The sequence below is a fragment of the Trichomycterus rosablanca genome, chromosome 21, assembly GCF_030014385.1.
Source record: "Trichomycterus rosablanca isolate fTriRos1 chromosome 21, fTriRos1.hap1, whole genome shotgun sequence".
In the NCBI taxonomy this organism is placed as follows: Eukaryota; Metazoa; Chordata; class Actinopteri; order Siluriformes; family Trichomycteridae; genus Trichomycterus; species Trichomycterus rosablanca.
This window is the reverse complement of record NC_086008.1, coordinates 17,442,016-17,455,821: the sequence shown is the minus strand read 5'-3', so window position 1 is coordinate 17,455,821 and position 13,806 is coordinate 17,442,016. Positions and strand designations below refer to the sequence as shown.

Here is a 13,806-nt window from a genome sequence, read left to right as displayed (position 1 = left end):
CAGATGACTCAAGATGTTAATTATTTAAGCTTTAATTTACCCATTGAACGGGTCACCTTGGCCATCATCGCAACAATTGCCCCCCCCTTCCTGAGAGATTTGGCAGGAGCCACCACTGACTATGACCTGTACGTGACAACCAAACTTTGAACTGAACAAAAACACTTCTTACAGGTTTTCAAGGCTCCACTAAGTACTGAGGCTGGGGGTTGAATCACAGTACACATGGGCATTTGTCATCAAAAAACGAACAAATGTAACAAAAAGAAGATTGTTTTTGACATGTGAATTTATTTCTTCATTCACAATACAAGAGAAGAGAGACAAGGCACTTTGTGTGAATTGCATAAAAATATACACCACCACCTTATACCAGCTGCTACAGTGTAGCATAGGTCTGTTACAAAAATTACTCTATGTAAACAAGTTTCAATTTACGCAAAATGGAATGATTTAGTCCAGAAATGTTCCTTTAAAAACTAATAATACAATACTATAAGGTCTTTGGTTTGTAATGATTTAATATTTGGTCTGATTGAATGTGTCTTAAGGTTTTGATCATTTGTGATGTTTCTGGTAGACCGAGATGTACTCTTGAACATCATCTGGAGATCCCAGTACCAGTGGTACCCTCTGATGAATATTCTCAGGCTGGATGTCTAGAATGTTTATGGCCCCTGTGGTGGCCAATCCACCAGCCTGTTCTATGATGAAGGCCATGGGGTTACACTCGTACAACAGCCTCAGCTATGGGAAAAAAACACAAATGTAAACAGCAAGGAATATTTAAATGCTTTGTATTTAAATTGTGATTGTGATACTGATCCACCTACAGGTAGAATTTAATCAGCTGTGCCACTAGAACAGCAGGAAAACAATTCTAAAGGTTTGTTAGATACTTTTGCCATGTTTAATTGTTGCTGTTCAAGTGCTCAGGTAGCAAACTGACCTCTTTAGGCCAGTACTGGAAAGAAAGGGTCAACAATGTCAGTTGTCAGCCTTGATAACATCTTTGCCAGACATACACCAATCAGGCATAACATTAAATAAACCACCTCCTTGTTTTTACACTCACTGTCCATTTTATCAGCTCCACTTACCATATAGAAGCACTTTGTAGTTCTACAATTACTGACTGTAGTCCATCTGTTTCTATACATACTTTTTTAGCCTGCTTTCACCCTGTTCTTCAATGGTCAGGACCCCCACATTCAGCTGGTGGATCATCAGGTGGTGGCACTGCAGTTACAATGACATGGTGGTGGTGTGTTAGTGTGTGTTGTGCTGGTATGAGTGGATCAAACACAGCAGCGCTGATGGAGTTTTTAAATACCGTGTCCACTCACTGTCCACTCTGTTAGACACTCCTGCCTAGTTGGTCCACCTTGTAGATGTAAAGTCAGAGACGATCGCTCATCTATTGCTGCTGTTTGAATTGGTCATCTTCTAGACCTTCATCAGCGGTCACAGGATGCCGCCCACGGGGCGTTGTTGGCTGGATATTTTTGATTGGTGGACTATTCTCAGTCCAGCAGTGACAGTGAGGTGTTTAAAAACTCCGTCAGCATTGCTGTGTCTGATCCACTCATACCAGCACAACACACACTAACACATCACCACCATGTCAGTGTCACTGCAGTGCATGATCCACGACCCAAATAATACCTGCTCTGTAGTGGTCATGTGGGGGTGAAAGCAGGCTAAAAAAGTATGTAGAGAAACAGATGGACTACAGTCAGTAATTGTAGAGTTACAAAGTGCTTCTATATGGTAAGTGGAGCTGATAAAATGGACAGTGAGTGTAGAAACAAGGAGGTGGTCATAATGTTATGCCTAATCAGTGTATGTAGAAACCATAATGCCAAAATGCTGCTATCTGACCACACAACATGGAGCTGGTGAAGACTTGAGAGCACCTTGCATGACAAAGAAGACAAACAAATGGATCCTCAACTAAATCAAACCTATTTTCTCTCTCAAAGCCCAGATAGCCAAACTAAAGTCTGCATATTTTGGAAACATGATTTAAATCATATTATTTCCATAATATTATTTCCATTTTTTGGTTTGTTGTCAAACTGGCCAGTCACTGAACACGTGTTGCAGTTAGGAGACAAAACTCTGTGTACTTTACAGGTTGCGTCATTCTTACGAAAGACAAAGAGCAAACATGCAGGACTGCTGTTGCTTCCCTGAAATTTGACCCCAGCATTTCTTCATTAGTTGTACCTAAATCTTTCGCAAATGTATGAACTGAACTCTGAAGCCTTCACTTTCCCAATAATTTTACTACTTCAATAAAAGAAAAGTATTACAATCACAGAATGTACCCATCTACGCTGGTATTAGATTAAAATATGTGTTTTATGACAGATTCAGCTTATATCCAGTAAAAAATAGATAACAAAATGTATTTTCTATTTACATTCCAAGTTTTTCCATTAAATAGCAACAGAAGATTTAAAAAGTGATTTTTCTGTTTAAGCAAAACAGATTTGAGTCAATCACAATCAATATTTGAGCTGTTGACATATTCGAAACATTCTGAAAAAGGAATCAATTTACTAGCAGTTAGCCTTTTTCCCATGTGCTCATGTTACCAACAAAAAAAAAAAAACAGTAAAACAAACAGTACAGAATAAAATGTTAACGTTAAGACTCTGATTTCGGCCGCTCAGGTGGCGCAGCGGTAAAAGAGACGCGCTGCAACCAGGGCTGGATTCAGATACCTGGTATCGAATCCAGCTTTGCTTTGCCGGTTTGAAGCTGAGTGGCTATATGAGCAACGATTGGCCGGTTGCTCATGAGGGGGGTGGGACAAAGAACCGGATGTGGGTCTCTCTCTGTCAGAATGCGATTACGTTCTCTGCCGGCTGATTGGAGGCGCTTGCACAGGGATGGGAGAGGGTGCCCTTAGGGTGTGTCTCTCCGCATGCAACGCTAGGTGGCGCCAAACTCATCAATGTGTGGGTGGCAAAGATGCATCTGGCTGCTGGTCGTGTTACGGAGGGGATACGGGTTAGCTTCAATCACCTCCGTCAGGGCAGGGTTCGGCATAGGCAGAGAGAAAGCATGATGCTAATTGAACAATTGGATGCGCTAAAAGGGGAGAAAAGGGGTAAAAAAAAAAAAAAAAAAAAAAAAAAAAAAAAAAAGACTGATTTCAGAAATCCCACTCACAATATTCAACTTAAGCTAGGATAATTAGCTACTAGCTAGCTGCCTATGTTTCCATGTATTTATTTTTATTTAAAAAAATATTTTCTTTATGCATTTTCTCCCATTTTTCTCCCTTTTTAGTGCGTCCAATTGCCCCATTGCATCATGCTTCCTCTTCACCAATGCCGATCCCTGCTTTGATTGAGGAGAACAGCATGCCATATGTGGGCAGCATGCCATATGCATCTTATCACCTACACTTTGACGAGTGCAGTGCAGCCTAGCTGCGTGTACGGAGGGACACACCCTGACCTCTTTTCTCATCTCTGTGCAGGCGCCATCAATCAGCCAGCAGAGGTCGTAATTGCAACAGTCATGAGAGAGAGACCCCATCCGGCTTAATCCCGCCCATATATGAACAACAGGCCGATCGTTGTTCATGTGGCCGCTCAGCCTCAGCCGGCAAGGCAGAGCTGAGATTCAATACGATGTATTCAAAATCCCAGCTCTGGTTCCAGCATGTGTTTTTACCGCTGCGCCACCTGAGCGGCCCTAATTGAGGTGTTAACATGGACAGATTCTATTCCGAGGTGTGAACAGGCTGCACGTAAACAGAGCTAGTGTAGCGGACACATTCACTATGTAAAGCGTCATTGTTAGGTTGTGAACCCTGCATACAAAAGGCATGTTTGGGCTGTTCCAAAAATGATTCTGTGCAAGTAGGGGCCTGGTCTCCCTTTAGAATGTATTTATGAGTAAGTCTGGTGTGTCCAGAGGTTGTGTCCATACTTTTTGGCAAGCCTCTTTGGTGTATGCTTTAATAGCTGGTCTGAGAGCAGATTAGCGGCCCCATTTATTTATTTATTTAGTATAGTAATACAAGTTTGGGTTGTCGCCAATATTGCTGAAATTCTTTTTTTAATAAACATATTAAAGATGTAAATGTAGTTGTTTTGGCTACTATATAAAATACCAAAGCCCAAAAGTGAAATAGCAAATAATTCTAAGCAAATTATTTTATTTATTTAAGTGGCATCTTTAAAGGTATATATTAAAAAAATAGCCTTAGAAGATATCTAAAAAGAACATGGGACATTTTACATACCTTTCCTTTTGGGCTCTTCACATTGCCAGGGTAGAGAAAAATACCTCCATAAACAAGAGTCCGATGCACATCTGCTACCATGGAGCCTACATAACGGGCACCATAGGGTGCACTACCATCCTATACAACACACAAATCACATCATTAGCCTTCGATGTTGGCATTTATTTAAATGTACAACATACCTGTGCGTACCACACAACTTTTAAAAAGTATACAACTTAATCACTTAATTTTGTTGTCATAGCTTCAATCGCTGATGAGAGGTTACAGAATCACCAGCACAAAGCATTTACTCTCCAATTAAGGCTGTACCCTAATATAAACATTTTAAGTACTAGAAACGAAAAGTATGACTGCAAAAAAGAGGTGGTACAGTTGGTAATGCGGCTGTTGCACATCAACTGGTTTCTAAGGTCATGGGTTTAATCCTTACTTTTGTTTATTGTCTTGTCTGTGAGTTTGACATGGGTTAGTACAGGGGTACTTCTGTTACATGAATAATTTTAATTTGGCTGCAACTATTTGCCTCTAGGTGTAAACATTTGGATATAAAATCTGCACAGAGCAGAGGATAAATGCTTGCTGTGCACTGAAGGTCTCTTGTTCAAAATAGTCCTATGCCACTGGTGGAAAACTTATTGAGCATACTATATAACAGCATGGTATGACAATGTGGTATGTGTCATATAGCAGCTCTTTCCTGCTATGTATAAGCTTTAGGATATTATACCTAAATATCAGATGCTGAAATATCACATGCACTCTTAATGCTTTTAATTCTTAAAAGTATCCTAATTTACAGTTTCTTTCACAAAAAACATGGAAATTAGGCTCCAGCATTAGGCATTAAATAAAAAAAGTCATGTGTTATTTAGGTAAGAGTTCAGGATGTTTTACATCAGGTTCTGCTCGCAAAGCCTGATTTGCCAGTACCAAAAAGAACAAATTTACAAACTCTCTAGTATCTTAATTTCAAAACACTTGCATTAATATGGAGTAGGACCCTATTTGTGGCACTAATGTTAGATAAGACGGCCTTGTTTGTAATCTATGCTCACAATGTTTGCTCACAGAGTTCCTCTAGACCAAAATTGTCAAACTCTGTCTCTATGGACTGAATCTAGTTTGGGTATGAGGCATTCAATTCATGATTATTAATTGTAATTACGATGGAGTATCCACATATTTTTGACCACATAATACCGGTATAACATGTATTTAATTGGAAATGTTGCTTTTCGTATCTACTTGATATAAGCAATGATAAACATCTTGTATGCATAAATTATCTACACTTACAGACATACACTACATGGCAAAAACATGTGGACACTCACTTTGATTTTGATAATACATAGACATACATTCCATACATTACATTGCTAAAATACGTGGACACCCAATGTAATTACTTGATTCAAATATAATACATGCCCACTTAACAGATAAATAAAACAGATAGCCTTGCATTCCCCATAAATAAATACTGGTACTTTGAAAATAGCACAGTCATTGCATGTCACCTTTCAAACAAGTTAGTTCATCAAATTTCCAACCTGCTAGAGCTGCTTTGTTTAGCTATAATGTTATTGTAATGTTTAATCATTTTGGTGCAATGACTGCTCAGCCTACAAAGCAGTCAGCCACATAAGCTCACAGCACCTCTGGAAGCAACATCAGCACGAGTTGGGAACAGAACATTGCTGTTAAACGCTGAAGCTTTGAAGTCATGTTCTCTTGATTATCAGTTTGTAGCATCTGCCAATCTGGTAAACTAATCCTAGGCTTTGAGCATTTCCTTTTACCAGTGCCAGACCTTATACTTACTTTTAGTGGAAGCTATCCACCCAGTCTTCCCAGAGGAGTGGGGACTGTCATAGCAGTAAAGAAGAACTGACTTCCTAAACTGATCATGATTTTAGAAAGGGATAGGTAACAAGCATATATTGATGTAATGTTTGGTTGTCCACGTGCTATTGGCCATGCAGTGTACGTGTATAAGTACACCGGTTCATACCATGCAGACACAGCAGCTTTTGCAATTTTACCACTAACAGAGGGTCTAAAGTCCTGTGTATGCCCGTACCTCTGGGTGTTTTTTTCTCTGTAGGTACTCTGTATCAGCAGGGTCAAAGTACTTAGCGTAGCCCTCATTGAGACTGTAGATCTTTCCTTTCTTTTTAATTTTTACATCTCGGTCCACCAATATGAACTCCCCAATAGCCTGCCAGAGAAAATCAGAGATAAGTGTCATTGTGCATGTAGATACCTTGTGTTCACTTTGTCTAACTCTTTAAATGTAATGTTTTGAGATTGTTTTCATGTCACTTTTTACTTACGGGATCCAGCATGAAGCAGTTAACTCCCTGGCCGGTGGAGAGCACTATCATGGTGGCACTTCCATACAGGGCGTACCCAGCTGCCACTAGATTTCTGCCCGGCTGCAAAGCATCCTTTTCACACGGCTCATCATTTGAAGCCTGCAAAAAAATAGTGTATAACAATATTACTGAAAATACCTCCCATGTAAAATAAACAATGACAGGGTGCTCGCTCAGGTGGTGCAGCGTTCTAGTCTGATAGCCCACCACCGCTGAGTTCTGGGTTCGAATCTCAGCGGGTTGCTATCGGCTGGCTGGGCTACTACACAGACATGATTGGCTAAGAGTTGGGGGGATGGCCAAAGCTTTGCGATGGATTGGCGTCCTATCCAGGGTGTGTTCCTTTTTTTGCCCAGTGTTTGCAAAGGAACCGGACCAACCACTATGCCAACTATGACAATTAGAGGGCAGTCGTACCTCATTGGCTAAGGTACTGCACTGAACTAGTAATCAGAAGGTTGCCGGTTCAAGCCCCACCACCATTTGCCAATGTTACTCTTAATTGCTTGATTTCTATTTAGTCAAAAATGTAAGTTGCTTTGGATAAAAGCATCTGCTAAATACTGCAAATGTAAATGCAAATTTACTTGTAACAATAATCCAACCTATTACAAATAAATCAGAGCAAAATATATTACAAGATAAATACTACCAGAGATACAGAAAATTGTAGAGATAAAGTGCAACGGGGTGGCTGCGAAATGGGGTTTAGCTCACCAACGTTAGGAGTCTGGCCAGTAGATTTAGCAAGGAGGCTTCGTGTGAGATTTAACACGCCCTCATGAATACTAATTTCAGATGTTGTCGGCAAACTTGCATTTTATCTGAAGCCATGATGCCTTCATCAATCGCTCCTTCTTGTCAGGTTTTCTGCTGACCTAGGGTGTCAACACTCTTTCCAGGAACTACCCCCGATTTTGTGGCGTTTTAGGGCCTAGGAGGGGAAACACTGGAAGAACAGATTACCCCATCACTGTGACATTCCTGTTTCCAAAGCAGAAGTGGCCATAAAATCACTTTATGCACAGGAGGTGTGAGTGTTCCCTGTCTTCTGTTTTCATTCCGAGAGCTGGCTTGTTGCAGACAGCCTGTCGTATTGTGACCTCCAGTTCTGATTCCTGCTCTATCCCTATTCTCTGCTGCGTGTTTTGCATGTCTTAGATTTGGCTGCTCATTTATCCCCCCCCCCCTTCGTAGTTAGTGTTGGTATTGTTATTCCTTGATTAAATATCTGCAAATGGGTTCTATCTAGCAGGTGTGTGCTTAAAATGTAAAAAGAAACAACAATCTAATTACATATCATTTTAATGAGCTAGTTACTGTTTCTTGCAAACTCACAACATGTTTTAAATAATACCTTTTTATAGATAGCGAAAATGGTCCCAATAGAAGCCAGACAGTCAATGTTGGAAGAGCCATCCAGAGGGTCAAAGCACACCACATATTTACCCTTCAATCATGAAAAACAACATATTTCAGTTAGAATAACACTTACAACCAGAAAACAGCAAACAGTCTCATAAATAGTTAGGATTATATATACTTTTACGTACATTCCAAATTAATACAGATTCTTTAACAGATGTTAGCTTCCCTAGTTCCACTTCTCTAGCCATATGTGATTACAAGACAAGGTCTTTATATTACCAAGTAAATGGTGTTAGAATTATGGGTAGGTTTTACATTTAGTTTGTTTCAGATGAGGTGTCACATAAAAATACATAATGATAAGGGATATGGGGGCATCCCAAACTTTACCCAACTTGCTAAATAGTAACTAAAATACAGTGCATAACCGACACACTATGTTACTAGTTGGTTTGGGACACAGCCTAAATTGCTTTGTTTTGTATTTTTGTGTTGCATCTTGACTTAGGCGTGTCATATTGACACCACGGTTAAATTGCCAATCAGGAAGCAATTCATTTCTTATTAAGTGCAGAGAGATTACAGTGAATAGACACATTAATGGTAGTAATAATGTTTTAATAGAACATTTGCTAAAAAGCTCATGCTAGAACATACATGATGTGCAAGTAGTCTCAGTCTAGTCTTGGTCTCAAGAGAGTTGTTCTTCTCTTGGTCTTGATTTATGGGTCTTGCTGTTATCTTGGTCTTGACCATAAAACGTCTTGGTCTTGGTTGGTATGGGTCTTGATCTTAACCATCATAACTGTGTTATTGTCCTGATCTAGTTTGTAATGGATCTTGTTTCTAACCATTAAGTGTCCTGTCCTTGTCTTGGTCTAGGTTAATATACAGCCAAGCTGATCTATTTACTGGCCCTACTTCTGATAGAATAGAGTACATAGATGGTAAAGATCCAGTTAAAGATTGTTCAAACAGTTTGTTACTAATTAATGCTAGAACAGGTAGTGACTGGTTTAATAATTGTAGGATAGGTCATGAGAAATAGGTGAACATTTGTTTCATAAGTTTTAAGTACAAGTAATCTAGTTATTAGAAAATAGTAGCTGCAATTATCTCCTGTATTTAATTACTGCTATAATGAATTAAATAAATGTCTACGTAGTATTCTACGAAAACTCAGTGGTGCTGTAACTGTCAGATTAATTCTGATTAACCGTAGTGTGACATTGTAAAGAGTCATTATCTGTTTGCCTGGTTGGGCACGTACCCTCTTGTCTGGTTCCACTATAATGGCGTTCTCGTTCTCCTCACTGACCAGCACACAGGATGTAAACGAAGACTTAATCATGTTGATAACCAGGTCGTTTGACAGGACATCCAGTTTTTTCACTTGGTCTCCTGTCACATTTGTATTCCCTGCAATGCCATACCTACACAAAAGAACAACCAGAGCAAGAATGTCTTAATTAATCTGTACAACACTGTAAACAATGTAAACAACATGATCAGATTTGACTGTGCATTACTAATCAATTCACAGTATTTAATGCACATACAGTATTGATTAGGGTTGTCAATGATTAACCAGTTAACAGACAACCAACAAAGAATTTTTTTCTATGAATGCCGGTTAGAAATGTCATTTAAATTATTTTAACAGCTTAAGAATGATTCAAATTGAAAGATGAGCTCCAATTTGAGACACAATAATGGTATCTCTGTGTCCAGCTACATCTGAAGTTTTTGATCTAAACTTCTTCTTTTATGGTTTTATATTATTTAAACCATAAGTACGAAACTATTACACATTAAAATTACATTACAATCAGTATGCAGTACTGATAAATACACGGCTCTAATGAAAATGCAGAATTTATAACTATGCAGTAATGATGAATATGATCAGTATGCAGTATTGATGACTATCAACACTATGCAGTATTGATCAATATGCAGCACTAATACATACACAGCTCTGATGTAAACAGAAATGACAATTATGCAGTTATAATGAATATGCAGTATTGATCAGTATAGTCTTGATAACTACACAGCTCTGATAAATTTGCAGTATTGATAAGTATGCAAGATTGATCAGTATGCAGTACTGATAAATGCACAGCCCTGATGAAAATGCAGAATTAATAACTATGCAGTAATGACGAATATCAAGTATAGATCAGTATGCAGTATTGCTCAGTATGCAGCCCTGATGAAAATGCAGAATTAATAACTATGCAGTAATGGTGAATATGCAGTAATGAGGAATATGCAGTACTGATGAGTATGCAGTATTAATAACTATCGATACTATGCCGCATTGATGAGTAGGCTAAGCAGTATTGATCAATATGCAGTACTGATAAATACACAGCTCTAATGAAAACACAGAAATTATTACTATGCAGTAATGGTGAATATGCAGTAATGGTGAATATGCAGTAATGATTAGTATGCATTATTAATAACTATCAATACTATGCAGTATTGATCAATATGCAGTACTGATAAATACACAGCTCTGATGAAAATGCAGAAGTGATAACTACGCAGTATTGATAACTATGCAGTATTGATCTTTTTTACATTGATAACTATACAGCTCTGATAAATATGCAGTATTGATAAGTATGCAATATTGATCAGTATGCAGTATTGATACATATACAGCTCTGATAAATATGCAGTATTGATAACTATGCAGTATTGATCTTTTTTACATTGATAACTATACAGCTCTGATAAATATGCAGTATTGATAAGTATGCAATATTGATCAGTATGCAGTACTGATAAATACACAGCTCTGATGAAAACAGAAATGACAATTATTCGGTAATGATGAATATGCAGTATTGATCAGTATACAGTTTTGATAACTATACAGCTCTGATAAATATGCAGTATTGATAAGTATGCAAAACTGATCAATATTACACAGCTCTGATGAAAACGCAGAAATGATAACTATGCAGTAATGATGAATATGTAGTATTGATCAGTATGCAGTACTGATAACTATTCAGCTCTAATAAATATGCAGTATTGATAAGTATGCAATATTGATTAATATGCAGTACTAATAAATACACAGCTCTGATGAAAATGCAGAATTAATAACTATGCAGTAATGGTAACTATGCAGTATTGATGTTTTTTACATTGATAACTATACAGCTCTGATAAATATGCAGTATTGATAAGTATGCAATACTGATCAATATGCAGTACTGATAAATACACAGCTCTGATGAAAACGCAGAAATGATAACTATGCAGTAATGATGAATATGTAGTATTAACAAGTATGCAAGATTGATCAATGCAATACTGATAAATACACAGCCCTGATGAAAATGCAGAAATGATAACTATGCAGTAATGATGAATATGCACTATTGATCTGTATTACATTGATAACTATACAGCTCTGATAAATATGCAGTATTGATAAGTATGCAGGATTTATCAATATGCAGTACTGATAAATACACAGCCCTGATGAAAATGCAGAAATGATAACTGCAGTAATGGTGAATATGCAGTAATGATGAATATGCAGTATTAATCAGTATTGACTATCAGTACTATGCAGCATTAGTACTATGCAGCATTGACGAGTAGGCTATGCAGTATTAATCAATATGCAGTACTGACAAATCTGATAATTATGCAGTCATTATAAATATACTGTATTGATCAGTATGCAGTTTTGATAAATATACAGTTCTAATAAATATGCAGTAATGATGAATAAGCAGTATTGATCTTTATTACACTGATAACTATACAGCTCTGATAACTATGCAGGATTGATCAACATGTAGTATTGATAAATACCCAGCTCTGATAAAAACGCAGAACTGATAACTATAAGTAATGACTAATATGTAGTAATAATATAATGAATATACAGTATTGATCAGTGTGCAGCATTGATAAACGTACAGGCCTGATAAATATGCAGTATTGATGAACATGCAGTATTGATAACTTTTTAGTATATATAACCATAAGTATTGATTAATATGCAGTATCAATTACTATGCATTATTGTATGCTGTACTGATGAATAAGTACTTACAGGTTGGCGAGGCCAGCTTTCCTCACTGCACTGGAGATCGCTTTAATAGCTGTACACATTGCATTTAGGAGAGTCGTCAATTCTCCAGTTCCTTTCGCTTTTCTTCCCTCCTCTAACAGAAACCTGGTTAAAGTTTTCACATTGGTATCGAAAGCACCGCGGTCCGACATGTTTAATGCAAAATAACACCAGTCAAAATTGCAAAAAAAGAACCAAACAGCGATAGAAGCAGCGCAGCTGGAGTTCTTTAAATTGTGCAACTTCTTACAAACACGGAACTGTGCAGCGCAGCGGGGAGTGCGGCGATATTAGCCAATCATAAGTGTAGAAGCAGCTTGAGGGGCGTGGTTATGCACCAGGGGGTGTGGTTGGGTGTAAACTGGACTTTAATACTGTTTGATTAAATCAGAACAGGTACAAAAGTCATGTGGTCATGGTGAAAATTGGGAATCGAACTTTAATCCTGTTGTTTTATCATTAGTGGATGGGGTAAAGTTACTTGCTGAGACTCGCATATTTTAAAAGCATTAAATTAGATCGAAAACCTTGATGAATAGAAGTTCTTTCCACATGCATGACAACAGTATGCAGATGCCACGTGAAGTCAGCAAACATGATTTTAAATGACTGTTTTCTTTTTATAAAATCTAACGTGGGATTTTTATTTATTTATTTTGTGAATGTTTATTAATTATTAAAATAAAAAGATTAGCAGAACTAGGTAATCATTTTAAAAACAGTGAAAGTAAAAGCATTCTTTTATCATACATTGTGACAGATCACGGTTGATTGGAACTGTTTTTTTAAATATAAAGATTATAGCAGGGGTCCTTAACCTTTTTTGACCAGTGACATGATTACAAAGGCTTAAACTTTTTGTGAACCCACCAGTCACTTCTTTCTCAATGATCTTTTTTTTTTTTTTTTTTTTTTTTTAGTGAATTACTCTACAGAAGGGCCAATATATTTATAAATTATTATAAATTATAATATATTTATAATAATAATAATAATCTAATACAGAAATAATATAATAAATAGTTATAATAAATATTATAATATATTATAAATTATAATATTAAAGTATTTTAACAGTTTGAATTTATTACATGTGGTTTTTTTTTTATATATATATATATATATATATATATATATATATATATAAACCCACATGTAATAAATATATAATAAATATGTAATAAATTATTATGTTAATGATGGGTGTAAATTAATATGTAATAAATATATATATATATATATATATAATTTCTTTATGCATTTTAAGCGTGTGTTTTTACCACTGCGCCACCTGCGCCCGTGATCACGGTTGATTGGAACTGTTTTTTTAAATATAAAAATTATAGCAGGGGTCCTTAACCTTTTTTGGCCAGTGACCTGATTACAAAGGCTTATACTTTTTGTGAACTCACTCATCTTTTTTATTTTTTATTTTAGTGAATTATTCTACAGAAGGGCCAATATTTATTATATTAACATTTATTATAATTATATTATATAATTTATTATATAATTTATTATATAATTTATTATATAATATATATATATATTATATTATATTTATATATATATATATATATATATATATATATATATATATATATATATATAATATATTATATAATATATATATAATTATATATTATATTATATAATATATATATTATATTATATATATATTATGT

General features: G+C 36.4%; 1 protein-coding gene across 1 annotated transcript; it reads right to left on the bottom strand.

The window, feature by feature from the left end:
- Window positions 1-271: 271 nt before the first annotated feature.
- Window positions 272-12,344, bottom strand: fbp1a (fructose-1,6-bisphosphatase 1a). Its single transcript, XM_063017578.1, has 7 exons — window positions 12,104-12,344; window positions 9,287-9,449; window positions 8,006-8,098; window positions 6,607-6,747; window positions 6,354-6,491; window positions 4,265-4,384; window positions 272-747 (listed from the first exon to the last, which is right to left on the bottom strand). Exons 1-7 carry the CDS (start codon window positions 12,271-12,273, stop codon window positions 559-561), a joined length of 1,014 nt encoding a protein of 337 aa, XP_062873648.1. The 5' UTR covers window positions 12,274-12,344; the 3' UTR covers window positions 272-558.
- Between the last annotated feature and the right edge of the window lie 1,462 nt (window positions 12,345-13,806).